Source organism: Onychostruthus taczanowskii, unplaced genomic scaffold, assembly GCF_017590055.1.
Source record: "Onychostruthus taczanowskii isolate IOZ18803 unplaced genomic scaffold, ASM1759005v1 scaffold3, whole genome shotgun sequence".
In the NCBI taxonomy this organism is placed as follows: Eukaryota; Metazoa; Chordata; class Aves; order Passeriformes; family Passeridae; genus Onychostruthus; species Onychostruthus taczanowskii.
The window spans coordinates 9,903,554-9,926,674 of NW_024500349.1; the positions used below are offsets into that span (position 1 = coordinate 9,903,554).

The 23,121-nt window shown below is 42.0% G+C and overlaps 1 protein-coding gene across 1 annotated transcript; it reads left to right on the forward strand.

Moving 5' to 3' along the window:
* The first annotated feature begins 1,141 nt into the window (after window positions 1–1,141).
* On the forward strand, window positions 1,142–13,644 carry LOC121337931 (highly reducing polyketide synthase PKS6-like). Its single transcript, XM_041408387.1, has 7 exons — window positions 1,142–1,361; window positions 2,488–2,556; window positions 3,272–3,425; window positions 4,396–4,556; window positions 7,316–7,519; window positions 7,621–7,802; window positions 8,086–13,644. The coding sequence occupies exons 2-7, from the start codon at window positions 2,496–2,498 to the stop codon at window positions 13,642–13,644; spliced, it is 6,321 nt and encodes a 2,106-aa protein (XP_041264321.1). The 5' UTR covers window positions 1,142–1,361; window positions 2,488–2,495.
* The last annotated feature ends 9,477 nt before the right edge of the window (window positions 13,645–23,121 follow it).

Here is a 23,121-nt window from a genome sequence, read left to right on the forward strand (position 1 = left end):
GGTTCAGATTGGTTTAACTTGCATTGAAATTAATGACCACAGGTGTGCAGGATTCATTTCAATATTCTACTAATTCCTAACTAATACCTTAAAATATGGCTTAGCCACCATTGCTTTCAGGTGCTGATTGTGAAACTGTAACAGAATTCCACAGCAAATTCCTAGTTCACTTGATGAATCCACATTCTATTTTGCCAGGGAATGGTAGTGGTATCAGCACTAATGAGTCCTCTTTAGAGATGTGTAAACTATGGAGATTCTCAAGTCACTTTCAGACTAGCCATCTTGTTAATAAGCCTCATAATGATATCGAGAAAGTATGTTAATTAAGTTAAAAATCATTAAATAACTCCCAATAACCTCAGAACTGAGAAAGGTGAGTGACTGAGATTTTCAGCTATGAAATGGAGAGCAGAACTTAAAACTTTCAGAGCAGATTATGAAGCTTCTTGGTGGCAAAATATAACAGAATAAACTGTTTATTCACAGCACAATGCTCTTTTGCTTTCTTTGTGGAAACAGTTGTCCCACCATCAAGGAAAACTTAAACCATAAGTGAATGTAACCCCGTGTTTTTATTACAAAGTCAGAAGAGGAGAAAGATGAGTTTAGGTGGTTGGGATGAATTCAGATGAGGAAGAGTGAAAAAAGGATCTAGCAGTGACTACTGGACTCGATCATTTCTGAAGTTATTTCTGGATATTCCAGTGTTATTTGGCTTCTAAGCAGATGGCAGTTTTTAGAAAGAAAGTTCAATACAGCTTTTAATATTCTGGTAGACTCAGAAATACTTTGGGACTTTTGTCTTTTGCCAAGGCTTTTGTGCTTTTACATTTAAATGGGCATGCTCAGTAAAACAAAGCAGCTGTGGAATCAAACATGAGACTCAGGTTTTAAGTTTGTAGAGAATTTATTTTTCATTTTCACAAATAATGCCTCCAACAAATAGATAAGGCTTTAACACTAGTTAATATTTATCAATATTAAGAGTAAACCAAACTCAGTTGTTAATTTAAAGACAGAGTGTTTTAGCTCATAGTCTCAGGATCATAAAGATTTTATGAGCTATTTCATGGCAGATATCTCAAATTAATGGTTTTGCTAACTGTAAAAAGTTAGATAAGACAGAGGTTTTACTACTGTTTTAGTGTGAAAACTCATTACATCAAGAATTTACTACTTCAGGGAGTTAGTTTTGAACTTTAGTCGGGTTTACTGACTAATCACATGACTCATTTTCAGTTTTTCTTTGAAAGGCGTTAACATTTTAGCATGCCCATTTAAAAAAGAAACCACGCAGAATCCTATATAAATGACTTCCACAGACAGCCTAATGCTCCACGCCACTGGGATGATATAAGGTAAGAGTTACATAGCTCTAGAAATGCTAAAGATATGGTTTATGTTATGATGGGAAGGTCCTTAATTTTCTATTACTTTCTATTTAAGTAATAACTTAGGAAAAATGCTTAAAAGTACTTTTGTGAAAAAATATTTCATGAGGCTTTGCAGCTTTAGTTTAGCAGTTACATTAAAATAAGGAATCATAGAATCATACAAATCATAGACAATTTGGAAAGAATGTAAAGGGAACAATTCTTGTGTCAATTTTGAATTTACATTATTAGTAAAATAGAATTTATTCCTAGAAAGTCAGATTCTGGTCTCCTTATTTCTGCTAGGTGGCCTTTAAACTTTTTCTGTCTTTTCTGTTCTTAATGTAACCTAGAAGTAAATTTTTCAAAGTATGAATCTGAGTAGTTATTCCTAATTTCACCTTTCAAAGCAAACCTCCAAGAAATAATAACTCTGAGTGATGAGAAGGGCTGTGAAACAGCCTAATTTCTGCTTCACTACTGTCAGTCAGTGACTGAGAAAGGCTCTTTGGGACCTGCTGTGCTATCCCTGGGATGGAAAACTCTCCCCACTGCCAAGAATCCCCCCCAAAACCTTTCTAGAGGAGTCATCTTCTTCTCCTCTTTGTGGGTGGAAGGAAGTCCAGGAGGAGTGCAGGGCTTAGAGCTGGGCATCCTAGTGAGTTCTAATTACTTCAATTGAACTGATTCTCATCTGATAAATTCCTTTCTCAGAATCAAGGAAAAAAAAAATCATCAGTCAATTCTATCCTGGGGTATTTAATTTGACCCCAAAGAGAATTCTTGTCTTTGCCATCTAATTTGTTGAAAAGATTTACTTTTTGTTAGCAGCGGTTAAACAGTATAAAGGAAGTGTGTGTGCATGACAGAGTTTGGGGAATTAAGTGGGGAATTCCCTCTGAAAGTAGAGACAAGAGGAAGAATATAGTAGAGCTCTGGCCACTTGTGGGCAGTGTCATTTGTCATCACAACCAACAGTAGATCATTCCAGATTAACTAAGTTTTGAACAAGTTTGTGTGTTTCTGGGAAGTTCACATTTTAACCTAATATTTATTCAATGGTAAATGCATAATTGTTGCACTGGACTGACAGTGCTTCTGTCTTGTGCAGCCCAGGAGATGGAGATGGAGACTGCAGATGAAATTGCTATTGTTGGAATAGGATGCAACTTTCCTGGAGGTAACTTTGGGGTAAAAGCAAAGCAGGCTGTGAGTGAGCATTGAAAAGCAGAGTCTTTTATTAACGATGAAATGGAGGAAACCAACAGTTGTTGGTTTGTCCCTTGGTTGAATTTGTTTCTTTCCTGCTTGTGGGATCTTTTTGAAAGGTGGTGCTGTGGTGGAAACTACTTGGCCTGAATTTGTTTGCAGACAGACAGACAGACAGACAAAAGAAGCTGCAGTGCTGGTTGTGGGAAGGGCATTGAGTTGCACATGAAACTCATACAAATGAGCTGGATGATTTGACCTTTCAGTGTTCACTGGCTGGGTGATTGTGCATTGTTACAGGACTCTGCATCCATAGGAACAGGGCAGATGAAGGGCTGGACATTCTTATCAGCAATGCCTGTGAAATAAACAGGTTGGGTTTTCCTAAAAGAAGTCTTGCTTTATTACAGCAGGTGGAGTAGATGCAGTGAGATGGCAGGGAAATGGGGAGAGAAGGTGGTTAAGGATTTTGTGGTGTTCCTTTGCTTTTAGACAAGCAGTGAGGGGATCAGTCATGCTTTTTCATTGTCCTCTCACCAAAGAATGATCAATTCTTTTTGTGGCAAGTCTGCTTGAACAGCCCAGATTTACAGGTGGGAGGTCCTTGTTGCTGATTGTGCATTTCTGAGTCTTTGTGGGCAGGGGGAGCACATAATTTAATCTGTTTTAAAAACTTTGTACAACAGGAGATGGAATTGACAATTTCTGGAAAGTCCTGGAAGAAGGCAAAAACTGCACGGTAGAAATTCCCCCCGAGAGATTTAATGCCAAGGAGTGGTACGATGCAGATGGCAACAAGCCAGGAAAAATATGTACAACACGAGCTGCTCTTCTCGATGAGTGAGTCTGTTCCCCTGCTGCACCACTGACTTTTGTAGTACTTAGACTACGGGAACAGCTGCTCAGGGGCTGTGATAGGGGGAAGAATAGCAAATCACAGTAAGGTCAAAATAAGTGTTTTTATTTAAATTCCACATTCACCTAAAATCCTCAGGCTGTAGAGCTTCATTCAAAGGAGAAGGCGACATGCACAGAAGAAATCTTATTGTCCCCTGAAATTTATACTTGGCAGGGTTGAACCATAGGACCCAGAATTACTTTACCGCTTAGTCCCATGTTAGATATTGAATCCTGCTCTGAAACCAAGAAATGATAGAAGGCCATATAAATCTGATCTTGGGATACATGATTAAAGTTGGACTTGGTCTTTTGAAAGCATGGGCCTATTTTGAAGACACTTTTAGAGACAAGCATACACATGCACACACACAAAGCATTCTGAATGTATTTTTAGCGAAGCATTGGTATTTATTGAAAACACCTGAGCTGATCCTCCATTTTTTGGTTTTAAATTTAGAGCATTGGTCTGTATTTGCTAAAAATAATCTGTAATTTTTGTAGAAAATAAGGTTTTGTGGGGGATTCTTTGCAGTGAGGAGAGATTCTCATTTTGTTTATAACTTGTTGAAGCTATGACCACATTACTGCAGAGGGAGTCTCATTCTGCACATTTCACAGTTTGAGGAATCCAGTTGGTAGTAGTGCAATAAGCGTGAGAATAAAAATGGGTAGGAGTGGGCTCTTAACTCTGAAATGCAGAATCATTGATAAAATTACATCTTTTGTGGTGGGACATGAAACATCTTTGGCTTATAAACATTTTCTTCTGAATTTCATAAATGGGAACTGTAGCCTAAACACCAGTTACTGCTTGTATTTTCATGAAGTTGCAAAAAATGTTTACTGTGAGTCTAGAAGAAACGGATCTTATATACTTATGTCATATTTTATTCCGATCTGTATATTTCAGATTTAATTCATTTGACAACCACCTGTTTGGGATTAATAATATGGAAGCAGAACGCATGGATCCGCAACAGAAATTACTGATAGAGTGCACATACAAAGCCCTGGAGGATGCAGGAGTTCCTGTGGAATCTATCAGTGGCTCCAAAACAGGTGTTTTTATTGGTAAGATGAAAATTTCATGGCCAAGAAAGTGTGTTTGAACCTCACAAAGATTGGAGCAATCCTTCATAACATTTCAATATGTTATCTAGCACTGGATCTAGGCTGGATCTAGACTGGAGATTTAAAGCTACTGTGCTATGGCACTAGTGGTTACTTTTGGTAAGAATTAGCAGGCTACTCTAGAAATTCATGGTACAATTCCTGTATCTCTTTTTAGTGCTGTTCTTCCAGTGTTCAGGCACTGAAGGGAAGCAGGAAACAGCATCTGCAACCCAACCCTTCTTAGGAAAGATTCTCCCAAGCCAGGCTGTGACGTTCCAGCCTTAAGGGGAAGGGAACACCCAAGATGCGTAATTGCTCAGGTCTGCAAAAAATCACAAAGTTTTAATAGTAAGTTACACACTTGGCATGGAAATTGGAATCTTAGTCCCTGATCTGCTACATCAGCACATGGCAGTGGGATGTGGATAAAGAGGCGGGGTGGAAGGAAAAGAGAAAGGAAGAGATGAATTAAAGAAGGGGAGAGAGAAAGAGGGAAAGAAAGAGAGAAAAAGAGAGAATGAAAGAGAAAAAAAGAGAGAAAAAGAGAGAAAAAGACATCACCAGTCCTTCCTCAAGTGTTGATCTGGCCAATGAGATGTCCAGGGTCTTGGAGGACCCCCCCCAGATTTGTTGGGGGTACATTTTTATAAATATGTTTTCCTGCCCTGAAGACAGGTTGCTCTCTTTCTATGCAAATTATCATGTCCAGTTCCTTCTTTCAGACCTTTTTGGAAATGCATCAGAGGCTTTGGGGTTCTTGGGTGGTCTTAATGCCCTCCCTCCCCAGATTGACCTTGGGTCAATATTTCATTCCCGTTTCTGTGCTGGTGCTGCCCATTGTTTGTTGATGGGGGTAGAGTGGTAGGAAAGTGCCCAGCAGAAAAGGACCTGGTGGTGCTGGTGGTCAGTAGCTGAACATGAGACAGTGTGTGCCCAGGTGGCCAAGAAGGCCAGTGGCATCCTGGTGTGTATCAGCAATAGTGTCACCACGGAAGCAGGGCAGTGATTCTTCCAACTGTATATGGCACTGGTGAGGCCACAGCTCTGAGTTCTACTGTTGGGCCCCACAATTCAGGAGGGACACTGAGGTGCTGGACTAAGTCCAGAGAAAGGCATCAGAAGGGTCTGGAGCACAAGTCCTGTGAGGAACAGCTAAGGGAGCTGGTATAGTCTGAGAAGAGGAAGCACAGGGGTGATTTTATTGCCCTCTACAACTGCCTGAAAGGAAGGTGTAGTGATGTGGGGATCAACCTCTTTCACAGGGAACTGGAGACAGGATGAAAGGAAATGGCCTCAGGCTGTGCCAGGGGAGGTTTAGATTGGACCTTACAGAGAAATTCTTCACATAAGTGGTGATTGGATATGAGAATCAGTTGCCCAAAGAGTTGATGGAGTTACCATCCCTGGAGGTGTTTGAGGAAGACTGGATGTGGTACTTCATGCCATTGTCTAGTCAACAATGTGTTATTTGGTCACTCGGGGTGGACTCAATGATGTCAGTGGTCTTCTGCAATCTAACTGATTATGTGATTTTGTGATTGTGTCTCTGTGGAGCAGAGCAAGGATGTTTATCCCAGAGAAGTGCTGCCCTACCTCCCCATGGTCCCGTCTCATTTTGGTTTTTTTAACAATCCTTGATTATTACTGACAATCCTTGGTTGGCTCCTTGGCTATTGGTGTTTGACATGTACACATTAGCCCCTTGTCTTCTGAGCTTCTACACAGGCCTACACTTTTCCCCAACATGCTGTTTTTCAGTACAATTTTGGTCAAAGTGTTCTGGGGATTAATATCCTTTTAAAGCAGCAGAAATCCTCCTGTGGACATTAGAATGGTACCAAGGTGCACTTGTCCAACTTGCCTTTGCCCAAAAAGTTACGGAGGAGATTATACCAGATGCTGTTGAAAGATATTTAAAAGACAACAGTATTGTAACAGCACATTATTGCTGGTGTAATCTGTGTCTCTTTAAAAAGGAGTTTTCTGGGGGAGTTTGCCTGATGCACCTATAGGAGAAATGCTTCAGATTACCTATTAGTCTGAGAGATGCTCTTCTTCCATTGAGGGCTCTATTCCTTGCTCTCTGAATAGAGCTACTGCTCTTTACACACGTGTTCATGGACTTGGGGATCCACCATATTTCAAGTGTAGTGTTCCCAGAAAGAGGACACAACTGCTCTCACAGACCCCACTTTTCTTCTTACTGCTTGCAAGAGTGAAAAAAATGAGGAATACAAAGCATTGGATGTAGTTTGTGCTGTGACCTTTAAATTGGTACATCTGAGGAGCTGAAGCTAATGTCTTGTACATTTATGTCTGAACTATCCTCTTTGTAACTTGTTGATGTTAAATGTTCTCATAGCTAAACTACAAGACCCTGAATCTCAAAAGTGTATCTCAGTCTCAGAGTGAGATATAGATGTCTGAGCAGACCACAGATATCTTAGCTGTATAACACAGTGAGCTGAGCCATCAGAAAGGGCATTTCCTGGGCAGGTAGGAATTTCCAGTGTTAGGTATGTGTGTGTAAGTTCGGTCCAGGGGAAATTGCTGTGACTTCTCCCTTTGAGTTCTGTTGGAGCAAAGCTGCATGACAGGAGCCCTGATGCCATATGGCTTCATCTTAACACTGAAAACCAAACCACACCGCCAGGTTTTGAGCTGTACATGCTTATTGCTGGCTTGGGTTAACTTGGCATGTATCTGATGTTTTCCAGGTCTCATGAATCGAGACTATGAGATCATAACCAGCAGAGCTGTGAGTGAAATAAATCATTATGATGGTACTGGAACAGCAATGAGCATTGCTGCCAACAGGGTCTCTTTCACATTTAATCTGACTGGACCCTCTCTGACTGTTGACACTGCATGTTCATCTTTTCTTTTTGCTCTGCACTATGCCTTGAGAGCCATTAAATCAGGTAATGGGACTGAAGAGGTGCTGAACAACGAAATCAGAATTTCTGGTGTCTGTCTGTCACCAGGGCCATCTCAACATGAATATGTTTCTCTTTGACTCCAGGAGACTGTGAGGCAGCAATCTGTGGTGGAGTGAACTGCATCATCGATCCCCGCACCTTTGTATCTCTCAGTAAAGCCAAAATGATCTCTCCAGAGGGCATAAGCAAACCCTTCTCCAAAAAAGCAGATGGCTACGGAAGGGGAGAAGGCTGTGGTGTTGTTTTCCTCAAACCACTGAAAAAGGTAAGATTGCTTGTGAAGCAGCCTGAAATAAGACTGGTTCCTTGCCTGAATTTTGTGTCTTCAGGTCTAATAATGACTATTCCAGAGAAGTTTTTCCAATTCAAGTTTAAGATTAATGAAGCATTTCTTTAGAATTTATCAACTTTTAACACAGGGAAAGGATCTTGCATGTAAAAGCTAGCATCATTATCCAGTTTTTCTTGGCTTTGTTGTGGTGTTTCATAGTTTTCTTTACAGAGAAAGCATGAGTTTATTAAAGACAATTTAACTTTTCATGGAACAGGCAAAGGAAGACTACAGCAAAATCTGGGGTGTGATAAACATCAGTGCAGTCAATCAGAATGGCAAATCCACGACTCCAATCACGAGACCATCTCAAATAGAGCAAGAGAAGTTACTGCGCAGCATTTATGAAAGTTGTGTTGACCCCTCAGTTGTGCAGTACATTGAAGCCCATGGCACAGGAACTGCTGCTGGAGATCCTACAGAAGCTGAGAGCCTGGGTAGTGTCATTAGCAAAAACAGGTCTTCCCAAGTTTCCATTCTGAAAATTGGTTCAGTGAAAGGAAATATTGGACACACTGAATCAGCTGCTGGAGCAGCTGGGTTAATCAAAGTGCTCCTGATGATGCATCATGGAAAGATTGTTCCATCCTTGCATTACTCAAAGGAGACGAGCAGCATCGATACAGAGAAATTAAACCTTGCTGTTGCCACAGCTGTAGAGCCCTGGGAAGAATCCAGTGAGTATGGAAGAGTAGCTGGCATCAACTGCTTTGGATTTGGAGGAACCAATGCTCATGTTGTAGTCAGGCAGGTGAAGCAGCCAGAAACTCTTCCTGCCTTTAAGAAGCCCCTGGAATTAGTTCTGCTGTCAGCAGCATCCCCTAAGTCCCTTCAGATGACAATGGCCGACACAGCTGAGCAGCTGAGCACAAGGAACTCCGTAACTCTCCCAAGCCTGGCCTATACATCTGCCTGCAGAAGAAGCCATGCCAGCTACAGGTACCGAAAAGCATTTGTCACAAATTCCCTCCAACACTTGCAGCAAGAGCTGAAGCTGGCAGCGAGCACGGAACCTGCCATGTCCAAAGCGGAACCACAGCTGGTGTTTGTGTTCTGTGGCAATGGTGTAACACTGAAGGAGTTCAGTGAGGCACTGCTGAGCTCAGAGCCGGTGTTCAGAGACAAGTGTAAGGAAATAGAAGACCTTTTCCAGCAGCATGCTGCCATCAGCCTCCTGCCAGCAAGAAATCATAGCCCAAAGGACTTGCTGAATCCAGAGTTTTCTCAGCCCTTGCTGTTTGCCCTGCAGGTTGCTGTAGCTTCCCTCCTGAAGCACTGGGGTATTAAGCCCGTTGCTGTTGTTGGCCACTCAGTGGGGGAAGTTGCTGCTGCACACATTGCTGGGTACCTTTCCCTGGCAGATGCAGTCAAAGTGATTTATCACCGGAGCAGGCTGCAGGCAAAGACTCCCAGGGGCAGAATGCTGGTGGTTGGAAACATCCCTGTTGAAGAGATAGCAGAACGCCTGCATCCCTACTCAGGAAAGGTGTGCATTGCTGCTTTCAACAGCCCCATTTCCTGCACCTTGTCTGGGAGTGTAGAGGCTGTGGAAGCTGTCCAGAGTGAGTTAGCTGAAGCTTTCAGACAGAGAAACATCTTTCTTCATGTTTTAAAAGTTCCAGCTGCGTACCACAGCTCCAGCATGGATATGATACTCGGGGAGCTGGAGAAGCAGATAGAGCCTTTAGAAAAGCAGAAGGGGGAAATGGAAGTGATTTCAACACTGACTGGGGCGGCTGCATCTGAAAATGACTTTGCTCAGGGCAAATTCTGGGCACAGCATACTCGTGAGCCTGTTGCCTTCACACGAGCCATCCAAACTGCAGCCAGAGGCAGGGAAAACCTGGTGTTTGTGGAAATAAGTCCTCACCGAGCACTGCAGCGAAGCATAAAAGAAACACTAGGGAAAGGCACAAAGGTGTTGTCCTCTTTGCAAATGGATACAGAATATCAGACACTCTTCACGCTTGTAGGAAATCTGTTTGAACTGGGATTTAATCCCAACTGGCAGCACTTTTATAACGGGTATCAAAGTGTTCCTGTGGCCATTCCACGATATCAATTTGATCGCCAAAAACTCATGAACTGCCTGAATATCCATCAACAAGCAAACCAAAAAGGTGTCAGTGCCAGTCATCCTTTGCTTTATGGCATAAACAGTGACAACGTGGAGTTTGGCTGCCTGGTGTCCCAGGAAACGACACCGTACTTATATGAGCATAAGAACAATGGGGTGGCCTTAGTCCCTGGGGCTTTCTATGTGGATCTTGGTCTGGCCTCTGTGATGAGCAGCTCAGAACCTAAAGTGCCTCTGAGCACTTGTCAGCTGAGTATCAGTTTTTCTGCACCGTGTGTTCTTACACAGAACTCCCAAGTGCTGAGTATCAAGCTGAGTCCGCAAAAAGCCATGACAACTTTTGAGGTTCTTTCTTCCTCCAACGCAGTTTATGCTGCTGGCCAAGTGGCAAAGGGGCTTGAAGGTGTGGTGGAAGAAAGCAGCATCTCCTTCCAAGCCATCTATCGAAGATGCAAGTCAGTGATTAGCAGAGAGGAGCTTTATGAAGCACTGTCTCAGGTTGGCTTTCAGTATGGCTCCATATTCAGGCAGCTCAGTGATGTGCATTATTGCCAGGAGCTAAAGGAAGCTATAACGAGCATAAAGGTGAATGAGGAGACTGCCAGAGACATGTACAGCTACTGTATCCACCCAGTGCTGCTTGACTGTTTCCTGCAGATGACCGCTGTCCTGACCTCAAGGACACTCCACTCCAGAGCAGGCTTTCCTTCAGGGATAGGCAGCCTGGTGGTGCTCCGCCCGCTGCAGGAGGAAATGATGATATACATGAGAATGAGCAAATCCACTGGGAGCTGCCTTGAGGTCTGTGGATGCTTTGTGGACAAACACGGCTCTGTTTTGGCTGAGCTCAAGCGCGTTGCCATCACTTTCATGAAGGAAGCGTCTTCCAGAGACAATGAGTTTCTTTTTGAAAACAAATGGAAAGAAGTCTCTCTTTCACAGACAATTGGACATCTGGGGTTTAAGCCCAGAGTACTTGTGTTTGCAGACAAATTTGGGATAGCTGAGCAGCTCAAAAAATACTTGCATCCTGCTTCGAGATATGTTATGTATGAAGGCTGGGAATGCCTTGTGGAAGGAGATACACAGAATAAAATGAGAGCAGAGGTTAAGGATTATGATGAAATTCTCTTCCTGTGGGGAATCCAAAAGTTAAATGAAGATTCCCCAAGGAAAGCAGTAGATCAGCTGGCAAAGTGCTGCGAAGCCTATCGCCAGGTAGTGGTGGCACTAAGAGAGAAGACGTCTCGCTGTTCTGTCAGAGTGATCACCTACAGAACAACAGAGAGATATGTGGACCACGTTAACTGTGGGTTTGCATTGTATGGCATGACCAGAACTTGTACTGTTGAAGTTCCAGAAATCACATTTCAGTTGATTGACCTCAGCTCCTCCACTTCCCTGGACATCTCAGTGTTAGCAGATGTTCTTGTCAAGTACAAAGGTGGGGACTATCCAGAAGTCTGCATCAGCCAGGGAAGAATTTATGTGTCCGAAATCAGACGCACACCTTTTGTAGATGCATATTACATCCAACCCATAAGATCTCTCCAGAAATCACAGTCATTCACTTTGTACACTTCTGATCCATACACAGCAAAAGACTTGTCTGGGGAATTATCCACCAGTGCTACTACTCAACTTGACAAACAGAGTGTTGAAATTCAAGTGGATAAAATTTGTCTGCACTCAGAAGATTATTCTCCCATTAGTGTTTCTAGCTGTAACTTTGGTAATACACTGTATTGGAACTCCCAGGCAGGAGACAAACACAGGCTTCTAGCTCTTGATTTCAGTGGCACAGTCACTGCAACAGGCAGTGATGTGAAAAAAGTGAAAGTGGGAGATCATGTGGTTTCATGTTATCCCACTGCTGCATCATCCAGAGTTCAGATTCCAGGAACAGTTTGTTTCAGTGCAAGGAAATTCCCATTCCTCCAGAATGTCCCCTGTGTGTCATACTTCATCATTGCATGGGAAATCTTTCTTCAGAGGTTACCCAAAGGAAAACATGGCAGAGCATTGGGTATTATTACTACAGAGCCGTCCTCAGTTTTGTGCCACATTCTTTCTGCAGCAGCAGAAGAGATGGGTTGGAGACCAGTCCTTGCAAAGCCCACTCCTAATGTGCTCCAGTATATTAACCTGTGTAGTGCCCTTGTTATTCTTCCTCCAGTCAACAGACTGTCTCAGGAGGACCTGGCCCACATGTCCTTTCTTAAAGATGTGGTGATCGTGTGTGGCAGCCAACAGCCTGAATGTATTCAGAATGTCAGTGAAATTGATCATGAAAACATTAACTTTCATATCCTTGCTGTTGGCAGCCTTTTCCGGAAAGCACCTCTAAAGGAAGTGCAGAAGACTGTACATGTCTGGATCAGTTCCATGGATATGAAACGGTTTAGACATCTCTCAGGTTCTGTTTTTCAGCAGACTGAGAACTTTGAAGGGCTAAATTCTGTGATGTCCTATTTCACCTGCACTTCTGTGCCCCTTGCTGTCCTGAGAAGGCAGAAGGACATTGGTGTGCTTTCAGATATCCCGCTGTACGAGCCCCAGAAGCAGCTGTTCAAGCAGAACGCTGTTTATGTAGTAGCTGGGGGGCTCACTGGACTTGGCTTTGAAACAGTGAAGTTCATAGCTGAGAATGGGGGAGGGTGTATTGCAATTCTGTCCAGGAGAATTCCCAGCAGTGAGAAGAAAGAAGAGTTAAGGGCTTTGCAGCAGCAGTACAAAGGGAGCAAAGTAGTGTCTGTGCAGTGTGATGTGGCTTCAACGAGTGATGTTGAGAAAGCTTTCCAGTCCATTGCCAACACCTTTGTGGGGAGTCCCATCAAAGGGGTGTTCCAAAGCGCTGTTGCTTTACACGATGGCCACCTTGAAGTGCTGAAGCTAGCTGACTTTCACAAAGTGCTGAGCCCAAAAGTAGCAGGGACCCTAAATCTTCACTGGGCTACCAGAGACCAGGAGCTTGACTACTTTGTGTGCTACTCCTCTGTTACTTCTTTTCTGGGCAATGCCACCCAGGCAAACTATGCAGCTGCAAACTCTTTCCTGGATGTCTTCTGTCTCTACAGGAGGAACTGTGGGCTTTCAGGCCAGGCCATTAACTGGGGTGCTTTGAACCTTGGCATTCTGCTCAACCAAAACCACATTCAGAGCATTCTGGGATCCAAGGGCATAGACATTCTGCAAGTGCATGAAATTCATGACTATCTCAGGAAGACCTTACTTATAAACAACCCACAGCAAGCTGTGGTCAAATTGAACTTTCAAGCTTTGTATCATCATGTTTTTACTCAGATTATTTCTCTCAAAAGTCGCTTCATATCACTTATGTCAGAAGATTTCAAGAACAAGATTGAAACGTCTGAGGAAACTGAAGTCCCAGAGGCTGCCTTTCTCACATCTGAGGACTACATCACCTCACTGGTGAGTGACCTCACAGGAGTGAACGCAGATGAACTAACCATGAACACGCCACTTTTGTCTTTGGGCATAGACTCTATGTTAGCTATGACAATTCAGAACCGTGTCTTCCGGGAGCGAAAGGTGGACATACCCCTTGTGAAACTGCTTGATCCTCACACAACTCTGTCAAGTTTAGTGGTGGTGTTAGAAGAAACAAGCGATGCAAATGGAACAGCTGAAAAGAAGAATGCTGTTGTTGAAAGTGCAGAAAATGGGAGCTGGCTGTAGGAATCTTCCCAATCAGGAATTGTGTAACTTTGACAATACTCAGACCCTTTGTAGCATGTCAGAATGTGTAATTGCAGAATGTCTGGTGATGCTGAATGTACTTGTCTGCACTGACTCAGAAAAACCCACACCAGGTTCTTCTGCCATTATTCTGCTAGCTGTGTTAATTTAAGTCAGTTGTTTGACTTTTCACTTTCAAAGTATTTTACCTTAATTTTCAATAGTTTTAACTGGAAATAAGTAGGTATTTTCCTACACATTTTATTGCACATTGCATTTTTTAAATTGTATTCAAATTTTGATGAAAATTATATATTAACAACCGTAAACAGTAAATATACACATAAAGCTGCATAAGCTTATCAGCATTTTTGTCATATTCTATTGTTAGTATATAATTATTTTTAATATTATCACATATTTATAAATACAGGCACCTTTTTGAAAGTCTGATGTCAGTTTCAAAAACCTAGTGTTTTGCTTATGTCTTCAAAAATATTAACAATTTACCAATTGTTACCAATTGTGAAGCATACTGAAAAGCAAATGTTTTTTGTTATGAATTAACAAATTTTTTTGAAAGCCCAAATAAACAAGACTAGTAAAATGTTTAAAAAACCAACAAAACTCTGAAGTGTATTTTTATCCTATTTTATTTTTTTGTCCCTTATCTGCTCTCCTACTTCAAATCTTTGTAACCCTAATACCTGCCCTGCTTTTGTTCCAGTGAGAAAAAACAGACTTTTCCACAAAGACACTGAAGAAAACTTTGTTTATAATCTTTTAGTATGGGAATAGGGTATTGTATTATTTCTCCCTTTTCTCCCTAACTCTGATGAGTTGTCCCTTGCAGATCTGGTTGTATTCTCCAGTGTCTGGAGTATCCATGGCCTATGAGGTCCCCCTGAAATAATCTGATCTCCACGCTGAACTTAGCCTCTCTTAACTCTCGTGTGCCAGCCCCAAAGATCTTGGTGGTTTTATGCCAAAAGTGCTCAGGTTTATCTGTATCTTTCTCACAGTGGAGGGCCCAGAGCTGGAGCAGGGTTCAGGATGGGGTGTAGTGAGTGCAGTGTGGTGTACAGGTGGTGCATGTCACCCCAGTGTGATGCAGAGTTCCTTGCCCAGCTGGCTGCTGGCTTTCATTGCTGTCAGTGTGTGCAGTGAACTCGTGTTCAGTCCACTGCCCATGGGGACCTCCCAGTCCTTTCCCTGCTCTGCAGCCCGTCAGTGCCTGCACTGTAACGCTGTGTGCTTCGCCTGTCTCATGTGCAGAACAGGGGCAGGGGGCTAAGCCATCCCAGGAGCAAAGCCTTGCATTCACTATGGTTGGAAATAATAAAGATTCTGTAAAGCTGTTTGTCCTTTTGAATAGTGGCCCTCCCTTTCAATGTGCCAAATGTTCTCACCTGACTTGATGTTGGTTAGGCTGTTAATAAAGAGCCTGCAGGGTGCTGCTACTCACTCACTGCCAGATGGACTTGGCACAGCTGATATCACCCTTCAGGCCTGGCAGGCCAGTGAATACTCCACCCCGCTTATAGTTGTCTTTTTCAATCTATCTAGCATCAGTTTGGCTACAAGGATGCATTAGGACACTGCTGAAAGTCTTTACGGAATCAAGGTGCATAAAAACTCTCACTACTCAGTGTTTTCACTCTTCAGGGTAATCAGGCTAGTCAGCCCCCATATCTCTGTGGAAAATCCATGATGGTTGTTTCTAACCACTTTTTAGTTCATGTCCCTTACTACCTGACATTACCTGAGTAATTTTGAGCTTATGGTTCTGTATGGGCAGAGATCCTTGTGACCTTGCCCAAACATTTTGGAGGGAAACATGGTAATGAAGTGAGAAGCAGTTAACTGTATACATGTATATACATATACATATGCAGAAAGGCACAGGGAGGATTTCAAATCCAGAGTGATTCTGACGTGGCATAACCTGACCAACATCCAGGCAAACTACAAAGCAGAGAATTTGTTCTCTGCAGCACATTTGTTGTACTCGTTTTCTGTGCTGTTCCCTGTGCAAAAACACAAGAACTTTGTAGCGCTGATGTCAAGGTCAAAGCAGTAATCCCACAGGGCTGCTTTGCACAGCAGGAGAAGATAAAGGTATGACAGCTTGGACAGATGTTAGTTGTATGCCAATCTCTCATAGACGTCCACATTGCACAGTTGTGACTGAACCTATTGATTTCAGCCTTTATGCAGACAGGTCTGATTCTGAAAGACTGAAGCACCAACTTTGGCTGGCTGCAGCTCTTTGGTTTTCTCTCACCAAAGCAATCACTGCTCTGTCAGTACTGTGAAATCCCTCTCTTATCTCCTCTATGTGTTTTGCTTTTGACTGCTTCTGTGAATCCACCATAAATATCCCAAAGGTCAGAATATTTGGACAAAAACAAGATCATTGCCAGCCTCCAGAAATACAATGAGAAACCTAAGCTCAAAAAATGCTCTGGCAAAGCATTTTCAGCTGCAGCCAGGGCAATTAGAATTAGCAGTTTGTAACACAGGGTAAGGTAGCAGTGGCAGAGCACTGACTGCTCTTTCATTTGTGCCTGATAAGTACATAGACCGTGTGACCAGAAAAATAGCCTGGAAAATCCACACAGATGACAAAATAGCTCAGAGATATGTTTGATGTCCTAAAGGCAGCAATTAGCTGGAGGAGAAGGCAAAGTTATCTACAAGCAACAAAATGGATTGCAAAACCAGAAACAACCTGCAGTACTGTAAGAGCAGTGAGAAAGTCCTGAGTCCTGTTCTGTCCTGCTAAACATCATAAATGGAACAGATAAACAGCCCTTTGCAGTTGGCAATGCTTTTCCTAATACAGCCCAGGGTACCATCAGCATTCTTGGAGCCCCACTGCTGGCTCATGGACAACTCATTGTCCTCCAGGAGCCCCAGGTCCTTCTCCACAGAGCTGCTTTCCAGCAGGTTGACCCCCAGCCTGTCCTGGTGCAGGGGGTTATTCCTCTCCTGGTGCAGGACCCTGCACTTGCCCTTGTTGAATTTCAGATAGTTCTTCTCTGTCCATCTCTCCAACCTGTCAAGGCCCTTCTGAAGGGGGTACGGGTACTCCTGCCAGCTTTGTGAACTTGCTGGAACAGAAGAGGCCTCTGCCCCTTCATTCAAGCCATTGATGAATAAGTTAAACAATACTGGGCCTGGTATTGAACCCTGGGAACCCCACTAGTGACAGGCCTCCAGCTACGCCTGGTGCCACTGATTATCACCTCTGGGATCTGGCATTCAGCCAATTTATTTTAAATAGATTTAAAAGGTTTTTTTTTTCCTTCATCAGCTGTCAAACATAATTGCAGAGACCTGTACTGCAACTTGCTCCTGAAAAAAATGGTGTTGTTCTCAAAACCTGAATTGTATTCAGATAAATTACTTGTGGAAAAAAAAAAAAATCTGTATCTGTGTTTAACAAAAGGCTTTTAGTGACAATGTTCTTTGGCGTTTGCAGTTAACTCAGTTAACTACATAGGGGTATTTTTAATGATTCTGAACCCTCAGTCTCCAAACTCTCAATACTGGCATTAGAGGAAGGAACCCATTAACAGGATGCGTATTCAGTAATCAGATAAATGTGACTCTGAAACAATACTTGAAAAACTATTAATTTTTCCAGGCAGAGCCTGAGTGATATAACATTTGGACAAACTACTAAAACACCTGGCTCCCCTTCTCTGAGTACAACCATAAATGCAATTAGTCAGATATGTTCTAAACAGAAGCAACATAAATACAGAATTAATTGCACCGAGCCCTAATGTTTCTTTGGAAAATGTGCTCGTGGATGGACTTTTTACTTAGGCACTTCATCAAAACATTCTCCTATTGCATAACAGGACCTTGCAGTCTGAACTAATAAATGCATTATCCCGCTAGTAAACCAGTGTCTGTTTCTGGTTTTGCCTGGATCATAAAACACCTGATAACATCCATGTTGGCCCGGAGGCGTGTTCTGCACCGGGATCAGGGGCCACGAGCAGCCTGGGGCAGGACTATGACATGGCAGTGGCCAAAGCTCTGCCAGGGCCCAAGACCAGGGCTGGCTGTGGCCATGGCCTCCCCACTGTGCCTCTGGGAGCCTCTTCCCCATGGTCCCAGTGGATCTGCCTTGGCCCCAGGCCCAGGCAGCCAAATCCCAGGATCTCATGAAGCCAACATGTGTTTTCTCCTTCAGATAACACTCCAGAGATGTAGGCATTCAGTTGATAGCGGGAATGTTACTGATAATGGCTTCTTTCAGTCATACCTTACAAATGCATCAAACATTGATTTTCACTGTAAAGTAAAAATGCTGTATCGTAAATGGACCCATGTAAATGTTTTACTTAATGTAGTCAACAGATTAAGACATGTCTTACTCAACAGGCTGTTCCTATGGTGCTGGTGGCATGCAATCCTGACTCTGCTACTCAGTGTTTTGCACCTGTGACCTCAGAACCAATTATAAGAAATGGTGACATTAATAACAAAACAAGACACACAATTTTCAGGATCCTTGGAAAGCTACAGCAAAATTACTCAGACACGTGAGGCTGTTTGGATGATGAAGGGACTGGAGCACCTCACATATAAGGAAAGCTGAGGCAGCTGAGATTGTTCAGGAGAAGAAGGGTTGGGGGATCTTATTAGTGAATATAAATTCATGAGGGAAGGGTGCAAAGGGGGCAGAGCCAGGCTCCATTGATGCCCAGTGACAAAACCAGAGGTAACAGGCACAGACTGAAATATGAGAAGTTCTCTCTGAACACCAGAAAACACTTTTTTTATCGTGAGGGTGACCAAGCACTGGCATAGATTGCCTGGGGAAGTTATGGAGTCTCCATCCTTGAAGGTATTCAAAAGCCTTTTAGACATGGTCCTGGCAACAGGATCTGTGTGTTCTGGCTTGAGCAAGGAGTTAGTCCAGATGGCTTCTGGAGATCTCTCCCAAGCTGCTGTGATTCTGTGAAATCCATTGGCAGATGGATTTGATCATCTTCATCAGTTCAAATCTTGGGTATGTGTGACACTACCACATTAAACAGAGCCTTGTGGAAAAAAACCCCAATCAATTCATAAGCCTGTGACTGATCACCTTCTTTTTCTTTCCCCTTTACATCCCTTTAGACCACCCTTTATGCTCTCAGGGAAGACCAACCCCCACTCTTGAAAGAAGTGCCCAGAGAGACAAATTTAATTATATTTATGTATTAGTAAGACAATTCCACAAATTCCAGAGTATTTTAAGAAGTATTTTTGTTAAAAATCAGACCATCATATTGAGTTTGACATCTAACTATAAGACATAATTTTTATACTTTTAAGAAAGCATTTTCTGTTGCAAACTTAAAAGCAAATCCCATGCATCCATTAATGACAAAATACAATTTCCATGCATGCTGTCATTACCTGTGACTTGATATGCTACCTGGAATTCATTAGGAGATGACAGTTTTATCTACCACTTCACGCAAAGACCCTCTTCAGTTAGAGACTTCAGGTCAGACCAAATCATCCTAGATTAGTCAAAGGTGAGAATAGTACTTTGAGAATGGCTGACACACCTCACAGAGCAGACAGGCTGCTTGTTTCAGCTGCAGTGTTAGCTTTGACTACTTGGACAACAGCATGTGACCCTGCAAGAAAGAAGCTGACCCATTATAGTAAAAACAGGAGCCTCTGACCCAGGGAATGATTGGCATCTGACTCCATTGATTCAGAATGAACAATTGTTTTATTAAAACTATATTATATTACATTATACTATACTATATTAAAGAATACTATACTACAAACAATACTAAAGAAAAACCCATTACTGTCTTGAGACAGCCAGGACACAGCTTTCACCCAATAGGCTAATTAATATAAACAACCATCACCAGAATCTAATTAGGAACTCACTTCAGGTAAACAATATTCTTAACACATTCTACATGTGCAAAAACAACAGGAGCAGCAAGTAGAGATAAGAATTGTTTTCTCTTCTTCTCTCTGTGCTTTTCTAGGAAAAAACCAGGGAGAGAATTATCTCTCTCTCTGTTCAGAGAATGTAATGCCACAGACCCATTCTCCTATTATTTTGATGGATGGATTTAGCAGAGTGACATCTTCAATGCAAAGTTAGTCACAGACACTCCATGCACATATACACAAAGAAAAAAGAAATATTTTTCAAGATATTGAAAATATCTTGAAATATCTTGAATATCTTTTCAAGATAAAACCATTCAATAGATTTGAATGAGGCCTAATGACTCCCCTCTCTAAAATACCTGCTTTACCACTGGCAGCAGGAGGAACCCAGGGCAGTTGGCTCACACAGCGCTCTCTTGGAGACAGCCAAGCTGATTTTGTTCAATATTCACAGAAATTCAACCTGCATAAGCATGGATGGAAAATCTGTAGCCTCCTGGCCTATGTTTGGCAGAAGTCTGTGCAGCTGGTGGGGGCTGAATATGGAAAATGTCAGACAAAATTCATTGTGGTGTTACTCCAGTCTAGATGTATCAGCCCGGAGCAGATGAGTGGCCTTGTCCCTGCTTGTGACACAGATGGCAAAAAAGCTGATGGAACCTCTTGAGCCACAGTACTGGCTCAGAAAGACACACATTTTTCATGTGAGAGTAAAGGAAGATTTTGTTCAATTGATGTGTTTCTTTTCAATACTCAGAACAGGAAGAACTGGCTTCTGTGTAGAAATGCAATCATGACACCATTTATTGCAAAACCATTAAGAAATTCAGAGAATGCAATGTTTCATATTGACATAATGTACCTTTACTTCCATAGGTGAACTGAAGAGAAAAAAGCTGGTTATTCTGCTTTTTAAGTAATAAAGCCACTAGGTGATGGAACTGATAATTTCTGGGAACAGAAAAAACTAATATGATGGAAATACAATTAGAAAGATTTAATATCAAAACATTGTGTACACAGCAGAAAATGTTCATGGTGTGAGCTGTCTTCTTGTTGAGTAGATATGTTACTGCAGTCTAAAACTTCAAATCAGATTTTTAGCACGGAGACTCTAATACTGTTCTCCATGAAGTAAATAACTTTGTTTTTCATGAGCTGTGGAAGCCTGCCCCAGTGAGCATACAGACAGGCATTCCTCAGGCTTCCAGGAATTTAACCCTCGTTTTCTCTTGTAAATCTCCTTGGCTTTACATCCTGAAAGTGCCGTGAGAAACAGGGGTGATGACTGGATTTTTCATGTTTCCTCATCTATTTTTAGTGTAATTTCTGGATTAACAGTTCTTCACCTCTCAGCTATTACTTGATAAACCCCTTTGTTACAAGGGCAGATGGGCACAAAGCAATGTTACCTCTAACTTCACCTCCTATGGTGGCTGCTGTGGCTAGATGTGGCTATGATGAAAATGTGGAATCCATTTGTGGCCAGGATGGCACTGAGCAAACTCAGCAGAATGTATCTAATTCTTTGGAAACTGCTCAAATCCACATGCAACTTACTTGCTGATGCTGCAATATTCTTCCAAATCAAGAAACCACCCTCTAGGCAGCACCACAGTTGCTGTGCTAGCATTGCTTTCAGGAAGATCTGATTGAGAAAAGAGTTTTCAAGATAGGATTTATGTGTATGTGAAATATTCTTTTGCTAAAAATTCTTGTTCCAAATAATTTCAATGAATAAGGGCTTGAATTGCCTTAAATGTTATTTGGACAAAAGTCTGCTTAAAGTTTGCTGCCTGAAGTTGCATTACAGCAAATATAAGCCCTTTATTAAACTGGTTAGACCTGCTGAAGCAAAAAGATTTTTACTTACAGCTAATAGTGTGTGTCTAAACTCCCAGGGACAGCTCCTAAGATTTAAAAGCACAAGAGATGGTCGGTGATCAGCAAGAAGGTACCTTTTTGCAACAGCACAATGGTGAATAAAATAGCCCAGGTTTTCAAACACGAGGTTATGTTTTTCAGAAGGGAATTTCTGAGGTAATGATGAACTCCTCATAGCTGGTGTTTAGACCAGAAATAAATCCTTAGTGATTCCAAGGTTCTCTTTGGGAGGAAGATACTGTAGAAGTCATATATTCTTCTCAGTTAGCAGAAAGACATTTGAAATTTGTGACATGGGGACAGAAGTTACAAATTCAAGTATTTTGGGGGTCTTAAAGGCAGTAGTTTCAGGGTGAGACGGTACTGCTTGTTACAACTTGAGACATGTATCCCCTCAGGTACTGAGAAGGGTGTAAAACATGGAAACACTAGAGTTATTGAGCACTAGATTTAACAAGGTAGGAGCAGCTTTGATAATTCTTGTTGACAATTATGAATGAGTATTATGGCTGCATTTCATAGACTATATGCTATAAATACTAGTGTGATAAATCAGTACAGACGGTCCATACTCTGGCTGCAAACCCAGCTCAGTTTCAAACAAGACTCCATTTAGTCTATTTACCAAGTTGATCACTGATTGTTGAGCAGTCTTCAAAAGTGCTTACTCTGAAGTCTGACTTGGTTAAAAATCAACCGTGGTAAATTAAATTTTCTTCAAAGGATGTTTACATCACATCAGTGAAGAGATTTTTCAATATCTGTGGTCCTTGAATGCACACACAACAGAGTTACGAAGAAGTGAAACTTCCTGTGTTAGCATCTTCATGCAAGCAAAAAAAAGCTGGTCAGTTTGGGAAAATATGGGGCTGAGGGGGGAGAGGTTTATGGGAAACAGAGCATCAAGTGGCTTATGAAAATAGCCTGCTCTTCCTAGTAGAGAAAGCCTGGAATTATTTCTCTTTTCTCAAAATATAAAACACACCTGACTAACTGAAAGTGAGAAATCAATTGCTCTCTCTGGACTTGCCAAGTTACCTGCCCATAGAAATGTCAGGTTTGCTGGTGCTTTTCAGAAACATTTGGTTTTAGTGCTGCCATGGTTTAATTCCAGCTGGCCACAAACTACCAGGCAGCCACTCATTGAATCCTTCCCCTTCCCTCTCCTGGTGGGATAAGGTTAATAGGCAGAAAAAAGTAAAACTCATGGGTAGAGATAAGAACAGTTTAGTGATTGAAATCAATTATTATAATAGTAATAATAAAAAGAATACATTAATAATATAATTGTAATATTAATATAATTGTAATAATAATGGGGAGAGAGAGAAAGGAAAAAAAACTCAAGAAAAACAAGTCACACTTAATATAATTCCTCATTACCCACTCAGCCATCCCAGCCCCAAGCAGCAATCAGCGGCTCCAGGCCAATCCCCCCAGTTTATATATGGAGCATGATGTTCTAGGGTATGGAATTGATTATTTCAGATTAGCTCTTCTGGCCATGCCCCCTCCCAGCTTCTTGTGCACCTGCTTACTGGCAGAGCATGGAAAATTGAAAACTCTTTGATTTAGAGTAAGAACTGGAAGCAACAAAGAAACCATCAGTTTGTTATCAACTTTGTTCTCATATACATCCAAAATACATCACTGTATTAGCTAGTA

Coding starts and splice junctions, on each gene's coding strand:
- LOC121337931 (XM_041408387.1), top strand. CDS start 2,496: ATGGAGATGGAGACTGCAGATGAAATTGCTATTGTTGGAATAGGATGC. Junction 2,557..3,271: donor AGGATGCAACTTTCCTGGAG/GTAACTTTGGGG, acceptor TTTGTACAACAG/GAGATGGAATTGACAATTTC. Junction 7,803..8,085: donor TCCTCAAACCACTGAAAAAG/GTAAGATTGCTT, acceptor TTCATGGAACAG/GCAAAGGAAGACTACAGCAA.